General features: G+C 36.3%; 1 protein-coding gene across 1 annotated transcript in view; it reads left to right on the top strand.

Annotated features, from left to right (window-relative positions):
* The window catches only part of HCRTR2 (hypocretin receptor 2), a 32,989-nt gene extending 20,107 nt beyond the window's left edge, over positions 1-12,882 (top strand). The window contains exons 4-8 of the mRNA XM_050316130.1: positions 3,020-3,135; positions 8,234-8,454; positions 9,925-10,046; positions 11,186-11,380; positions 12,545-12,882. Coding sequence (XP_050172087.1) covers positions 3,020-3,135; positions 8,234-8,454; positions 9,925-10,046; positions 11,186-11,380; positions 12,545-12,738 — 848 coding nt within the window. The 3' untranslated portion in view covers positions 12,739-12,882. The remainder of the gene's footprint in view (positions 1-3,019; positions 3,136-8,233; positions 8,455-9,924; positions 10,047-11,185; positions 11,381-12,544) is intronic.
* The last annotated feature ends 4,816 nt before the right edge of the window (positions 12,883-17,698 follow it).

Here is a 17,698-nt window from a genome sequence, read left to right as displayed (position 1 = left end):
GATAGTCTTGTTTTTCCCTATTCCTAATGAAGCTGTCAAGAGTATCAATTTCATCATGCACCTATGGCTTAAGGACATATTTCATTTGCTAGACATGCAAAAACTTCTGAGTCTGTTTTTTAATCATTTTATTCATATATATATATATACACACACAAATACTGCATATTTCAGTATGATTACAGTATATGAATATATATCTGGCAAAAATCCAGAAGCTGTAGTTCCAGTCTACCTCCTTGCTTCATTGAATGACATTTGGGACTGGTAGTCAGTGCCAAAAAGGAAGCTTTAGAAAAGTTTAAAATTTGTTTGATAACCCAGGGGTTATAGATGAAAGCTTGTTTTAACATACTGATTCTTTATCTGGTGGAGTAATTATACTGTATGAACGAACCTGACTAGGTAATGCTGACCTCAACCCTGCCCAATCCCCATGATCACCTGTTTGCTTTATGCTCCCTTCTCTCTTTTAGGTAAAATAGCAGCCAGAGACATGAAAATTGTTATTTTATTCCTAAAGAGATGGTTATTCCTGCTGAGAACAATCTCCCCGTCTCCTGAAACCCGTTAAGTGACCATGGAAGGCAAAGACACTTTTCTCCTCTTCTGCTTGGCAGTAAGAGGTTCAGTAGTCCCAGTCAGGCAGCTGATATATCACCAGGACCATAGACTGATGTCCAGAGATTGATGTTCTCATTCAAGGAGCCTGGAACTCATTTGACAAATGAATGGTATCCAAAGCCAGCCCTTCCTCCTTCTTGCTGCTGTGATTATCAAACAGCTTTAAAGCTTTTCTTTGGCTTGAGAAGCTAAACAGAGTCATGCTTCTTAGGGAAAAGTCCTGTAAAGGGCTTTGCCCTGGATGGAGGAGGGACAGGTTTCCTTTGATGTTTAGCAGCTGGCACTTTCCAGGTGGCTAAACTTCAAAGGCAAGTGTTAGGATCTTCCTCCAACCTGCTTCTCAGTTCTTTGTAGATAGCTAGGCTCATTTAATGTTTCACTTTACTTGGAATGCTAAATTGGAAGTCATAAACTCCAGATGGCCTTTTAAATATGTACCATCCTTCCACCTGAAAGGGGCCTGGCTGCCTGCAGAGCATTGATGAGGCAGGTGGCACCTCCTTCTGAGCAGAAAGAATGTACTTTCAATTCTGACCTCCCATGATCCCAGTAAGCCACATTACTCCAGTTTCTCCGTAGTCTCTCCACCTGTGAAGCATGCATGTCAGTATTGTCATGTCTGACAGGACGGCTGTGAGGCTGCATTTTCTGGAATGCGAAACCAAGTTTGAGATCATCAATCAATATATAATCTCAGGTTATCACCAATTATAAAAAACCTGTCCCAAATGGTCTGGCTCCCCCAGGGACATTGACAAGAGCTAGTAGCTGCAGCAGCTAGTTAAGAGTTGGTAAGCTGGTTTGCTAAAAGATCTTAGAGCAAGTAAGGAGTCAAATACTGATCATCTGTATTTTTTGAACCCTGATCCATCAAAACTATCAAATGTCAGTGGCAATATGTCTATTACATTTGCTAGGAATGAACATGGGCTGGACATTGCTATAGAAAATTTCCATCTCCCTGATACTGAAGTTTTTCTGACCAGTGAACCAGGTGGCACTTTCAGGTCTAATGATGAATCTGAGATGACTTGAGTCTGCATTTGAGAGTGAACCTGGAGTTATGATGATGTTCTCTTCCCTGCTATGAGAGTTATGGGCCAAGTCTTTGTATATCCTTGTCTGATCAAACTCTCAGAGATTCTCCTGGCATGAGAGGGATCACTTCTTTGATAGGGTCCAAAATCTCAATCACTTTAAGAGGCAGAAAATAAGTTTGGCTCATCAAAATTTTGACCTCATGCAACTCTTCTTTTTCTTTTCTTTTCTTTTTTCTTCTTTTCTTTTTTTTTTTAATTAAAACTACAATTCATACAGAGTTTCAGCTGCAGGTCTTATTACCCTGAAACATGCAGAAAATCTGGAAATTAACATAAAATTTCCTCTTTACTCTAGTCAAGATGCTTAGGATTACCATGCAATTTAACTGCTCATGGGGTGCACAGTTTCTCTTCTTCTATGTATTGTCACTCTCCATCATGTTCATTCCTTTTCTGAGGCCATCCATATATGTTAAGTTGTAATTAATATTAACATTTGGTAATAGCAAACTACATTTGACATTACAAAAGAAAAAGTAATTTTTCATGTACTGCACATTCTACTATAAGCTAATGATCAAGCTTAAGATCCAATATTCTTAAAACTCAGTACATTCACAACAGTTTTAAGATATTTGCCTCTAAGCAAATAACATTCATAGGTTGTCTTCTTAAAAGAGATACATTGGAAACTAAAACACAGTGGTAGCAAATTCATTGTTGTTAAAGCTGAGTCCAAAAAAACCTTGGAGATTTCCTAGGTTTAAAGTACTTGAATGTATTAATTCTAGTTTTTAAATGCAATCATAATAATTAATCACTGAGTCTTAATCATATATATTATTCCACCAAAAAGAGATTTAACTCTTCTCCCATCAGTCCCACATGCTACAGTCTGTATTCAGTCTTTATAGGTGAGAGACTGTGCAGTTTACTCAGGGATATATGGTAGCCTTTGCAGAACTGAAACTAACAGAGTTATACAACCTGTTAAATATGTCAATGGTGAAGTAGACTGGACATTTAGTTAGCTATTAGTAGATAACCAGATTTTTTATCTTTCACTGTTGTAATAAAAAGCAAAACTTCTGAAGACTTCATACCTAAAGTAATAATGTGGTAAGAAATCAATAATGTGATATAGGAGATCCTTGAGATAAAAGTATTTTTCTAATAGAATGTATCTAGAAGTGATTTAAAAATCAATCTTGACCATAATGTTATCAGATACATCTTCCATTATGTCCTATTGTGTTGAAAAATACATGCATATCTATATAAATAATTTGTCTTAAGGGGATTTTGAAATGTACGTATATTTAAATGCACCTTTCCTATTTGAACTCTCTTTCCAGCTGAGGTTTACCCCAAAATGTATCACACATGCTTTTTTCTGATGACATACATGGCACCCCTGTGTCTTATGGTGTTGGCCTATTTGCAGATATTTCGAAAGCTGTGGTGTCGCCAGGTAAGTCACTCAGCACCGGCTCTGTTTGCTTTCTGCTGTGACTTTGTGCAGATTTCTGTGTACAACCTTTTTCTGTATAAACTCCATGTTTTCACTTAGGGCTGGTTTGCAGCCACCTTGGATAGGCATTGAGGGGCATTGAAAAGTGAAGGCAGTCAGGCTGAATGTAAAGCCTTCTTACTCATATCTGTGAAGGGCTTAGAAGGAGAAAGAGAGCAAAAGGCAACAGAAAGACTGATTACAGACAGAAGAAAAAGCTCTGAAATGCTTACTCAAATACCTTAGGTGACCTTATTTAAACTGCTAAAATCTCCTGTAACAGTCAAAAGTTGAGACTGACCTTTTCATTTTGTTATTTTTATTTTTCTTAATCAGTTTGATAGCAGGTCCAATATGAACAAAAACTAAACTAGAAGGTCTGGCTATCAGGACTGGGAGACTGGAATTGCCTGATGTGAAGCTGGCTGTTATTAGTAACATTTGATGTGAATTGTTGACAAATAATTGACACGATTGACATGATTTCTACTGCAAACATCTGTTTTTTTAAAACTTCAAATTAAAAATACAGGAAAGGGAACAGGAATACTAAACAAAAAAACCCAAACCAAGCCAAAACAAACAAACAAAAAACCCCAAGCAGCCAAATACACAAAGAACATTTGAATTTAAGAGGCAAAAAATGATGTAATTTTCTTCAGGGATGTTTAAGAATAATTTTGTGGGCGTGAACTGTAATCTGTCGTGCACCAGTCTATGGTGCTTTCTGCTGTATTCCTCTTTGTCCAGGATTTATCTGCAGCTGTAGTCCTCTGCCTCCACTGCCCTGTCATTCTGTAAAGGACAATAATTTTTCACTGTAAAGGACAGTAATGTCCTCCTGTTGGAGACACTGTGCAAGATGTTCCCTCTCAAATGGCTCTAACAATGGTTGATATTTCCATTAACATGTGGGCATGGATCATAGAATCACAGAATCAACCAGGTTGGAAAGGACCTCTGAGATCATCAAGTCCAACTCTTGATCCAACACCGCTGTGGTTACTACACCATGGCACTCAGTGCCACATCCAGTCTCATCTTAAAAACCTCCAGGGATGGTGAATCCACCACCTCCCTGGGAAGCCCATTCCAAAGTCTGATTACTCTCTCTGTAAAAAATTTCCTCCTATATCCAACCTAAACCTCCCCTGGAACAGCTTAAGACCGTGCCCTCTTGTCCTACTGCTGTTGTCTGGGAGCAGAGACCGACCTCCACCTGGCTACAACCTCCTCTCAGGTAGCTGTAGAGAGTGATGAGGTCACCCCTGAGCCTCCTGTTCTCCAGGCTAAACAACCCCAGCTCCCTCAGCCTCTCCTCATAGGACTTGTGTTCAAGAATGTTTTCTCTCTCACCAGTATGTCTGATACCATCCAAATCGGAGGCTGTCATGGGCAGGCCATAATATCTACCACATAAGGAACATTTTTCATGCCTTTGAAATTGATCCATCAGAGAAATCACAAGTAGATTTTGGATTTCTAAATATACATACAATAAAAGTAAAAATCCAATGTTACACTGACAGAATATATGTCTTGCAAGTAAGTAAAGAACAGGGAATACCAAATCCACTTTAAGGCATTTTGCTGTCATCTAGACATCATAACAGCAATTATTCTCACTTCTAATCAGATTATCTTAAACTAGAATTGCTGTTTATTTTGCTCTTTAAATTATTAGTTTTGCTTTTAATTTCTTACATTTATAAGATTAACTAACAGAATAGCTTGAAGGTAAAATTTAACCTTTACAATTTGAGGGACCTTTCACCAGAACAAAGGATTTCCCTCTGTGGTTTTGTAATTAAGTTCAGTCTGACATAGTTCTAAAACACTCTCTGATGAATTTGTCCTGTATCACTTTATCACCGTATTCCTTCTTAACCTTCTCTTCTGTACTTTCTTTACATCCTACCTAGTCTCTCAAGCTTTTAATTAAGTAAATTAATGCAAAGCAGTTGTTCTTAACCTGCATGTATCTTGAAAATGCTGGTTCAGATTCAGAGCAGAAGTCGAATGACTGAAAACCAATTTCTTTTGTTGGGTTGCCCTGTTCCCCCTCAGGGGTATTAGTTGGTTTATTTGTTCTTCACAGTGTTTCTTTTCCCTATATATCTTGCATGCTATCAAGGCTAGGATGATCCTTTATTTTTCAGTGGCAAAAAGATAAATACTACTGCAGGCTTAGTGCTATCAATGGTGCCAAATTATAGATGTGTCTTTGCCTGGCATAGATAATAGCACTATGTATAAGAGGCTACACTGAGTGAAATTAAAGCCCCTGCACATCTATTATTAACTGTTACTCAGCTGAGGCATCAGGCATTTTTCTAAGTGCAGCAGGTGTGCTGTAATCAGTCATGTAGCACAAACAAATGTAGTGCCCTAAATGTATTCTTTGATAATAGTTTCAATTAAGAAATCATGCTGTTTACCAGAACTTCAGTTAAATGTAATGATCCTATTGAAAGGTACAGTAAGTCTTACAGATGTACATGATAGAAAAAACACAACAAATGGAAGATGTTTTCTATGTCTTAAACTTTTTCTAAAGGTTCTTTTTTAAAATGTAGTGTGCCATGTATGAAAATTTTCAGATGAAAAAAGTTAAGATTTTCTTAACTTTTCTTTTCTTTTAACCTCTTAACTTAAGCAAAGCAATTTTTCTTAAATTGGATAATATCCACTCTAATCCTCCCCTGACACAACTTAAGTCAATTTCCTCTCATTCTATCTTGTAATACATGCGTGTATGTTTACATAAATACATATTTGTAAATCTTTCTATATACACATGCACACACACTTCTGAAGTGTACTGCTCCTTAAATGATACTGGTTCAGTTATGCATCTGTGGGTATATAGTTTGTTTGGGGGAAGGGGGTTTTCCTGATAATATTCTTGCTGCATTATTGTCTATTGGTGTAACTCCAGCAAAGCCCAGGTGTGTAGCAGGTAAAGACTGAGAAAAAATGGGCTCTTGTAGAAATGTTCTCAATACAAACTCCTGAGGAAGTTAGCAATTTAATATACAGTACAGAGAGACTGCTCATTGTATACAGTCTTAACTTTGATCATCTCTTGCTAATAAAGACTGCTTAAATAATAGAAAAGATCCTTCTTCCTGCTCATACAGGTACAAACCATGCACAAGGTCATATCTAACTTTTCTCTAGAAACAGACACTCACAATTTGGAGCCAAGATAATGTTTATTTTCTTCTAAATTGTATCTATCATCTACCATGAAAGCTGGTCATTGATTTCTTCAAGTGAATCTTTGACATAATCAGGAGGGAGAGATTTGGCTGAATGTCTTTGCTTTCACCTCCAGTTCTTGCTAGAATACATTACTCAGTAGGACTGAAAAGGGACAAAAAAAGCTTCTGATTCAAAGTTAGAAAAACAGTATATCAAAGTATCCCTGAAAAGCCAGAACCAGAATCCTATACAGCATTTTAACTCAGCAGAGCATGGCAAAGACACACTGCAGTAGTACACCCCACAGCTAAGTAGGGTAAATCCCTTGCATTAGGACAGACATGCAGTTGTGAAGCTGATAACTGCTGATTTCAGCTGAATGAGTGGAAACCACAGTAGAATTGCAAGGGGCTCTGTTGAACTCTTTAAGTCCATAGATACCTTAGTAAAAAAAAAAAAAAAAAAGTTATCACCTATCTCCCAATCTGCTGCACTGATTTCCTGCTCATTACAAGCTAACTTTGCCAAAATGTTCCCATAGTTGTAAATCAGATTTGATGGTGCACATAAATGCTAAATTAAGGGCTTGTCTGTGCAAGGAAGATATTCACACACAAAACCCCCAACAAAGAAACAAACAAAACAACAACTGACCAAAAAAACCCCCAAACTAAAAATACCAAAGCCCCAACATAATAGCTTTCTACAACAATTTTGAATGGACATACTTTTTAGTTTACTTTTATTTCTCTGGAACAAATATCAAAAATTTCATTCTTTTCTGGTCAGTTTGCGTGGATAAGCCCATTTTTTTAAAAAAATTATAGCGTGCGACTTTTGCAGATACTTTTAAACATGAAACATTATTAAACACGAAATGTGACTAGTCACCTCACACAAAATTGCTATTATAAGTAAAACTATTATTTATTTATATTATTATATATTATATAACTTATTATTTCTAGCCAAAAGGTTTTCATACTCTATAGCATTGAACACATTATAAATGCAATGGTCATAGAGTTCTCTGAGAAAGTCCTTGCTATCTACAGTCTTTTCCATTTGGCTGCAGGTAGGAAGTAATTTTGAAGAACTGAAGTAAAATTGTTTTATTTGGCTTGTCTTATGTGAGGGTACAGAAGACAAAAAACAAGTTTGCTTTTTTTTAATAGCATGGTGCTACATCTACCCATTGCAAAATGACTTTAACTAATTTAACTCTTACTATGTCTTGGCATTTTTCCATGATTTCCCTCTATTCATTACTGTATATATATATATATACATATATATATATTGTATATTCAGTTTTGAAGAACTTTGCAGGGAGATCCACACTTCAGCCGTGATTTCCTTAGCTACTTCATTGCCATCTAGGTTGCATGTGTGGAAGTTTTCTGGCACTTAGCAGTTGTGCGGGCTTTAAATCCTTGTTTTCCAATGCTGAAAAGCTGTTTAGTACATACTAGCAGCACATTAATGGGATACACTATTCTGCTATGCAACAAAATATTTAATGTAGAACTTTCTAGCAACACAATTGCATCAATGGGATTGGTAAGTGTGATGGTCTGAAGACACAAGCAAGGCAAGGTATGTGGGAAGTAAAGACAATTTTAGTACATCAGTTAATATATTTGTATAAAACACAATTTTTATGCAGTTCTTCTAGTGTGTCTGAAACTGAGTTTGTTTCTTGCAGCTATGTCAATTAATATAACTAAAAACTCCTATTTATCGCTGTGAGCTTGCATTGTGTATGTCAACATGTCTATTTTTCTTGTTGTATCTACATACCAGGTTTTCAAATGTTTTTCAAAATGCCCTTTTTTTTTTTTTTTTGTCTTCTTAGATCCCAGGAACTTCTTCTGTTGTTCAGAAAAAATGGAAGCCTCTGCAGCCCTCAGCACAGCCCCGAGGGCTGGGACAATCAACAAAGTCAAAGATTAGCGCTGTGGCAGCTGAAATAAAACAGATTCACGCAAGAAGGAAAACAGCACGTATGCTGATGGTTGTCCTCTTGGTTTTTGCGCTTTGTTATCTACCAATTAGCATCCTCAATGTCTTGAAAAGGTAAAGTTTATCCCACAATGTAAATACTTGGTAAAGCTTTCTATCTAAAAACAATCCTCTATTATGAGATTCCTTTTATTTTGGCAAATACTTTTGAAACTTACTTATTGCTCAATAAAGAAATGGAAAATATGCATAAAATTGCAAGAAAATATTATATGTAACCTATCCATAGTACTTCAACTAAAGGCTGGATTGTGGAACCCTTATTAGCAAGCTCTTCCTTATGAAAATGATCTAGCCTGTCTCCTCATTAAACCTTGTTACTTACATGGGATTACGGCTTGGTTGCTATAAATACACCCATGGAAGTGCAGTTACCTAAAGCAGCAGCTGAAGGTTAGTACCAGAGTGTAGTGTTGTGGCTTCACTTGAAGGACTGAGAAATTCTGGGTTCAAACCTAAGTTCCTCATGTACAATTTTTAGACCTTAGGCTAACCCTTTCAGTTAGCCTGAAATTGTTTTTCTGTGATACTGCAAATAGGTCATCAGATATAAAATTAGGCTAGAAGTTGTAAAATTTTTTTATATGATTTCTAATTCAGCACAGCCTTATGAAGCTATACATTCCTTTTTTAATCCTTTTTTCTCCTGAAAAAAGGATACACTCTTGTTTTTCACACAGTGCCTGATAGGCAGACTTTGGTAAAGTTACATCTCATGAGCCCTTTGGAATACAAATAAATAACTGCATATAGCAGAAGATTTGAATATCCTAAAAAATAACCAGCCTGTTATTTGTGCTTTTTTATTGGAACATTTTAGTTTTTAAGGAATAGATTCAATGCTTAAATACATCCCACTCAATCCTGGCCTGTTCCTGTGGCCTAATTTAAGTACTTTTCACTCTCATGTCTTGGTAGGAGATGTGGCGAGAAGGAAGTATTTCCAGAATGCTGTTCAGGAACCTACAACCTGAAACAGAGGAACTACACAGGCTGCCTCAGCAAACAACAGCAGAGTAGGCCCAGAGTTAGATTTTCACTGAAATGGCAAAAGTTAGGTGTGAGGAATCTGGAAAATACCGATTTCTCTGGAGGACAGAAACTGCTACTATAGCCTTAGGGTTGCGGCCAGTTACACGCCTTTTCCATTCCAGAGTCCCTATTTATTGGAGAGTGGGCCTAGAACTGGGAACTTCAATGACATGAGTAGATCAAAAGCAACTTTTCCCATCTTTTCTTGGCTTACCTGACACGAGATGACTTTGGTTACTTGCAAAAGAGTTGTGTATCCGCACCATAGCAAAGTAAAGTACTGATGGTCTCTGTTGTGCTAAACCAGCCAGACAGGAGTCTGAGAGTAGGGGAGAGGACTTTATTCTCTCAAGAAAGAGAGTACTATTGAATCAGCTTTTCTGTGATACCACAAATAGGTCATCAGAGATAAAATTAGGATAGAAGTTGTAAAATCTTTTTGTATGATTTCTAATTTTACAGTCTCTCAGGTTTGCTTTTCTCTTTCTGTAGGGTTTTGGGGATGTTTAATCATGCTGACGACAGAGAAACTGTATATGCCTGGTTCACATTCTCACACTGGCTTGTATATGCAAACAGTGCAGCCAATCCTATTATTTATAACTTCCTCAGTGGTAAGTTACAGTTATCTAGAATTCAAGTTTAATGTATAGTTTGAATGTAATGAGCCATAGCAAACAAGATTAATGACTGTGCAACATCAGCTCAGCTTCTCCGGTGGGAGCTAGACCTTCTTCCTGGAACAAGTTGCCTGAAGTATCCCATTACCTTCAGGCTATCTACCTATAACCAACCTGGACAGTGCCAGGGCCTGAGTCCAAGTGCTTGAATATGACTGTCCATGACATTAATTTGGTAGAGAAGTTCCTGGCATGACTTTGATCTCAAACAATTACTGTTCTGCTAAACATTCCCTGGATACTGTCTGGGAGGTAGCACAATCCAGGGGCTGTCCCCAGCCAGAATGCTGTATGCAGGTATCGGGATTTAGAGGCTGTGAGTCTTTAATAGTACTTGCATGACCAGATTGTGCCAACTGGGTTCAAGGCCAAAGAACCAGCCAGGATGTTGTTTACTTACTAGTACAATTTTGTCTTTGTTCGTATTTGTATCATTTGGCTACGAGGAAGAAAATCAGGGCCTAAACTGTATTGCAGCTAAAGCTGCAAAGGACCGAAAGCTGTACTGCAGCTAAATAGAGGGAGGCAAAACTATGCTGATTCTCACTACACATTTGCCCACTATAGTTTTTTTTTCGGTGTGTAGTGTGAGGATGATCTGAACAATTTCCTCTGAGCCCCAAAAGCAGACCAATGGGCTGTTGAACACTTTAAATCTTCTTTTCAAATATATTAATGGTGAAACACAAATTAGCCATGCTCTCTCATTTTACATGTCAAATAATGATTCAATCATTTAAGCCTATGATTACTCAATTAATTTTGTTATATATTTAATTAATCAACAGACTACCTACGTCATGATTCCATTAATCATTCTAGTTCATTCTGTCTAGCCAAGAATAATTCAGTCTTCACATCATACCTCACATATCTTCTTAGAAAGGTTATCTTTCTTCTATCTTTCTCCAAGATGATGAAATTGTGATTTCCTACTTTTGCATGAGAAGAGCATCTGGGTGATATGAGCTAATTTTGCTTTAGATAGTTCCTTTTTTTTTCTAATCTATGAAGTTGGATGAAATGTGGTTTATAGTACAATTTTTTTCATGAGTCCTTTTTATGATTGACAGGGAAATTTAGAGAAGAATTTAAAGCAGCATTTTCCTGTTGCATCTTTGGCAGCCACCACGACGAACGGTTCACCAGAGGTCATGCCAGTACAGAGAGTCGGAAGTCCTTGACCACCCAGATCAGCAATTTTGACAATGTTTCAAAACTTGCAGAGCACGTTGTATTGAACAACATAAACACAATTCCATCAAATGGTACTACACCTATTACCTGCTGTCACTGTACTTGTCCCCATATGTTCCGTTCCTGTGAAATTAAAATCTAATTGTGCACACAACAATATTTGGATATGAGCACACAGAGAGAAAAAGTGGTTTACAATTAAGGATTGACTATAAGAAAAGTAAATTAAAAGAAATGTTTTATAGAAACAGCTAAAACTTTGGTTATTTATTGATGAAACAAAATTTCATCACATTAATTTCAAAAGCTGTGTTGCAGTTGGGGAGGGGATAAAGTAATTATATTCTATATAAATATTTTCTTTGGATCCTACTTCCTTTAGACTCTTAATTAAATAAAGAACAATTACCTGAAAATATGAAAATAATTTCCCCTGTCATTGGAATTTGTTTATAAACAGCTATATTCTACTCTGAGCTAATTATCTGAAGTTGTGGCACATTTCATGACAAAGAGTTTAACCAAAATTTTGTGTATAGATTGAACTACCTGCATATCCTTTACTGTTTCAAATTATCTGCTTAGCACGCATTCTGGTGTGAGTTAGGCTGATCAAATAAGAAATTCACATTATTTTCTTTTCCAACATTTTATGTTCTTTTTCCTGTTGGGTAGGTTATTCCATGTGTTCAGGAACAGCTGGGAAGCCACTTTTTACTTACTATAGCAGGAATGTGTTTTTTCCCCTGAATTCAATAGTATTGCCTATATGTATGGCACAAGCAAAGTTACAACCAGGAAACCCAGATGAAAGCATATCCATAGATTTTATTTTACCCCTTATCTCTTATTTATTATTATTATCTTCTCTCTACCTGTCCTGTGCTCATGGCAGGGGGGTTAGACTAGATGGTCTTTAAAGGTTTTTTCCAACCCAAACTATCAATGCTTCCATGACTGACTTATACACAGGAAGCTGTAGTGCTCTGCTGGTCACAGTGGCATCTGGATAAGGAACCACAGAGCAATTTATCAAACAGTGCATTTAAATAAGTAGTAGCAGAACATTAAAACGTTTAAAAGTAAAAAAAAAAAAAAACCACATTTTCTGGAAGACCATTTTGTTAATAGGCCATCACCTGCATAGCGTCCAGAGAGTGACAATCAGAGGGTGAGTCAGTCAGTTACCTAAAACAAACAGTGAAATGATCTTGGAATCTTTATTTTTTCTACAGATATCCCAGCTGTGCTCAACCCATTGAAATCAATGGAACTGCATCTCCACATACCAGGAATGAACATGACTTCAAATATAGATGAAGCCATGAGGGTTTCTGCAGAAGACACTCTCAACACAGAGAATGCAGAGTGGGATAAATTCATCCCTAGTATAACTAAACTTACCTCGATGGAGTTACAGCAAGGATGACTTTGGCTCAATACACTACGACCACCAGAGAGCGGCACATGTTTTTGGGTGTGGTACAGACCACAGCAACTGGATAAAGGGATTCCTTCAAAATAACTGCCTATCCTATTTTTCTCAGTCTTACAGAAACCTACTTACCTCAGTATGAGCTAAAGAACATGTCTTTACAGGTCTTTTTAAAGATGGGATTGTATCATACTTTGTAAATACTGTAGATATTTATTTTTATATATTTTAGATGCTGTGGAATGTTCTAAAATGTATCATATAAAGAAATCTAAGTATTTGAAAGAAGTCTCAAACATCATTTATTTATATCTTCTTTCTATAAATGATTTCTATAAATTCTATGTTCATTATGGAGCTTTCACTTCCGATTGATTTTGGGAGAGACCACGTTACTTTTCCAAGCACAGACATGCTTCTGAAGTGTGAACCCAAAGTGATGAAAGTCACAGATGTTTTCATAAATTTACACTAAAAGCCTTTCTTTTTTTCTTGAGACTTGAGTGCCTAAAAAGTAACTATTTAAATAAAACTTACATGATGCTCAATGGTGCTATAGGCTCAAAATTCCTGCTCAGGCCAATAGGAATAACAAGTGTCAGCACCTCTGAAGGACAGGACATTTTAACTTTTTAGCTCATTTTAGTCCATAATATCTCCAAGTGTTGTTCCAGAAGATCTCTGAAGATCTTCAGAAAACATTGGTTATCTTTCTTGTTTTCTTGATTTCTCGCTCAACTGCCATTTGATAATAAAATTAATAAGATATAATCAATTAACAAATCTATATGCCAAGAAAATGTTGATTTTTCAACAACTGAAATAATTATTTATCTCTGGAAATTATAGAGGTGGTATCTCATTGGACTGATAGATAAAGCACTCACTCATACATTTTCCCATTATGGGATAATCTCCCTGGCCTGGGGCTTCCTATTGTAATTTTTCTTTCAAAGGATGAAGATGGTGCACCACTGGAGACTTAGTTACTAGATGAATATGGCCTATTGGTTAGAAAAAGGCTAATCTGTCAGAATTACCCTGTGGCACTATTCTTGCATTTCAGTTCAGATTTTTCAAAAGAAAGGGTAAGATGGGAGGGAGGAATTGTTTTTCTCTGAAAAACACTTGACATACAAAAAAGTCTCACGTATTCAAATGTTTCTAAAAAGGCAATTATTCACAGACTAAGTGTTATTTGAATAACTTATGTAAATATTTTTTCTAGGTTTTGCTTTGATCTAATGTCATGCAATGTACTGTCTATCATGGCAGCTATAGTTTTATGAAGTTTTTAATCACTTTATGCTTTAGCCTCCCCCAGCAGCTGTTTTACTTGACATTGTTGAAATTTCTCCCTGTTTACACTGGTGTTGAGATTAAAAAAAAATTGCATTTGTTTAAATATTAAAGTTTTCTATTAAAAGAGAAAGAAGAAAATAATCTTTTCCAATTAAAAAGAAAATAATAAAGAGAAATATCTAAATGGAAAGAATGTTTAAATATCAAATAAAATAATAGGATTTTCTATATTCCTATGTGTAATCTTAATGTTTGAGTATAGCTATCATGTCAATGTTATTTCAAGAAATTATTTTACTTTGTCTCTTCTAAGAAAAGAAAACCCAAATAATTGTGGAAAGCACAGCAGGATTTGATTTCATAGCTATTACAGTTCCTTTATCATTAGAAGGCTATTTTTGCTCTCCAACCACATATAATATAAAATTCTTAAAATGGGGAACAAGATATATTTTTTCTATATAATTCGAAATGATTGAACAAACAGATGCTGAATTAAAACATTACAGAAATAGGAAAATGGAATTTGAAAAGTCCTCTAATTTTTTCTTTTGTTTTCATATAAGTAAGTAAAAATTAAAAAAATAATTAAACTGGTATAGTAGCCTAGAAGCAAAACAATTATCAGTAATCATTTATTTGAGACATAAAATGTCAATTATGCCCAAATTTTGGAAGGCTACACTTTCATTTCAGAAAATGTATTTTTGCTTTTCCTTGAAGAGAGAGAAAGAATGTAGAAAGTACCTGGTTATGTAAGAAACTTGCACAGCATAGAAGGGCAGTATGTATACTTTTCAAACATACAAGGTCACAGGTCACACACAAAAGACCAGCAAACTTCTTATGCCTTGTCAGGTGTGAGATTCACAGGGAGGGAAAGGGTCCAATATTTCTCACCTGGGCCAGGAAACAAAGAACTAAAATGACAATGTTAATGGTACTCATGGAAAAGTCCTAACTAGCATCTTTCTAAAGGGGGGTGAACACCACCTGCCAACACAACTTCTCTTCTTTATGCTGCTACCTTAATGCCAGTGGGATGAATTGTGTCAGTTAAGTTGGTTCTGAGGCAAGAACATCACTAAAGGTCATTGGCAGTTTTGGGCTCCTGAAAGTCCTCTGTGCTATCTTAGAAATGGAGGTTCTGGCCTTAATTTTCTTTTTCGTAACAGAAAATGTCTCTTTTGTTCTCTTTTTTTCTCTTTTCTTGTTTTCACTTAGATCTCCAAAATTAAAATATTCCAACATTTTTATAAATTTCTTTTAGCCATGACTTTAACTTAACAGTACTTTTTATGTGGAGAAAATAAATAAAAGATGAGACATTAACAAATGATTCTGGGTGTTTCTCTGGACAGTTTTTGTTGAGTGAATAGCATACCTTTCAGACAAATGATACAATCAGAGCTTATCTAAGATTTGAAATTCTAAGGATAGCTAGAGAGTGTTAACTGAGGACTGTGAACTTCTTGCCACAGACTACGGTTATCTAGTTAAAATTTGGTTAAATATGGTTATCAAGATAAAGATTTGGTTATTTTAATGAAAAGTTTTTTCATTCAAAAATTTCTGGATTTTATGAAATAAATATTTTTTATGCAAATATTCATGGTTTTATTTCTTTAGTTTTAGAAAATTTGAGAACTACCTAGATTTTTTTCTTCTTTAGCTCTGATATGTTTTCAGGTACCATTTCATTGCAAAGACTCCACAGGCATTTAAAAATCTGTTGACTTCTTGTGTATAGTAGTGGTAGGGGTTTTTGCCAGTTTTAGGGCCTTTTACTCCAGAAAGACCCAAATATTTGTATACATTCAAAATATTAACCAGATGTATTTCCTTTTTAATTAAAATAATCACAGGGAGAAAGAAACCAAACAGTGAGCAGTAGTTATTAATGGAGAAAGAAATGGTAAGATTTTAAGAGCAATATGCAATGTAATGCCCTTTGCATGTGAAACAAATTAAAGCATCTTAAAGGAACTTCTGGGCTACTTATCCATCAGAAAAAAAAAAAAAATGGTGATGAATGCACATTTCTTATCCAGTGTACAAATACTGAAAATTATCTGAAATCTGAGCCTTAATTGGGTTTTATTGCCTCTAGCTGCTTTGATATTCTAATATTTCCACTGGCTGCTCAGAAGCATAGAAATGGAGTTCTCGTGCCATTGTTTCTGTTTGGCCACAGCAGCACTGAACACGGAGTTTAAAACACAACATATTTGTTTCTGCAGATATAAATTGTTGTGCCACTGCCATTTTGGTACTTGTCTCTCAACCTATTTCATAGCCTTGGAGGTCTGATATCTTGACCTGTTTCTCCTTTCCTGTTGTCACTGTAGTGATAAGCTTGTGTCCTGCAGTCACAATGAGTGCAAGATAATATCTCCTCCTCTCCCACCTCCAAAAAGGTGGTTTTTTTTTCCTTTTCTTCTGGATTGCATAGATGGTACCATCTCGTTCTCTGATATTATCAAAATTGTTGATACCAAAAATTCATGTTAATATAAAAATCCATGTTATTAACCTTGCGAGTGCTTTATAGAAGGGAAAGTACACTAAATATTAGCTTAACTCAGCCCTCACTGTACGATAACATATGGTTAAAGGCCAAGATCAAGTTAGCTCTCAAACCTAAAATTTGTCTCGCAGCTAAAACTATATTCATCTCTCAGACTGTTTCTTCTACTTTTACAGGTTTTTCTGTGGCTGTTGGATATATTGGGTAAAGTCATATATTATTTATTGAAAAGGATTTAAAAACAAACAAGGATGTAGCAATTGTGTCATTAGGAATTTAAATAAATAATGCAATAAAATAAATGAGCTAAAAATCGTGTTAAAAATAACATTATATGCAAGATGGAATTTTCCTGAGCTAAACAAAAGATAAGCAAAATCTGGACTTGGGTCAAGTTTTACTTTGTCAATAGGGACAGGATTTCAACCATTGTATCTCTTTGATAGATAATCTGAAAGTATATCTTTTTAAGCATTCAAGGACCAAATCCAGTTAAAAGTGTTCCGTAGTGAATACAAGATTCATGAGTAGCATGGAGGGATCAATAGGGCTCTGTTGTTCCCCCTCCTTTCAGCGTTAAAGCAAAGAGCACATGCTGAAGCCAGCAGGTGGATGATTGCATGCGTTATGGTTGATTTATTTTTGAGTACCCAGTCAGCTACTGACTTTTGTATGGCAAACGGTTTTTTGATGTATTTTAGTGAAACTCTTGAAGTCAGACTCGTAATCCAGTCTGGATCTAGATTATAGACTGGTCAGTTGTTCCTCTGGTCTAAGTCCAACATGTTCCACAGGTCTTCTCTCTCATTTAAAGATGAGGGTCGTATTACAGAGCTGAGATGAAAACAAACAAAGTCACTTCTAAAACGTGTTGAAAAGTGCTTGCGGAAGATGATCGGACACAGCAACAGGTATTTTTTAAAGAGCTTACAGGCAGCAGCCAAAAACTTGCTCTGTTAGTTTCCCTGGAAATCAAGTAAGAGCTGAACGCTGATGGGGTGCAGATCCTGTGCAAAACACCAAGGCACCACCTCCCCGGGTCGCAGCCCGGCGCGGCGGGGCAGGCGGCGTGTGAGGCGCGGAGCGTGAGGCGCGGAGCGGCAGGCGGCGTGTGAGGCGCGGCGG

Source organism: Myiozetetes cayanensis, unplaced genomic scaffold (genome assembly GCF_022539395.1).
Source record: "Myiozetetes cayanensis isolate MyiCay16 unplaced genomic scaffold, myiCay2020 scf2-11, whole genome shotgun sequence".
Taxonomy (NCBI): Eukaryota; Metazoa; Chordata; class Aves; order Passeriformes; family Tyrannidae; genus Myiozetetes; species Myiozetetes cayanensis.
The sequence above is the reverse complement of the archived record's forward strand: the minus strand, read 5'-3'. Positions and strand labels throughout refer to the sequence as shown.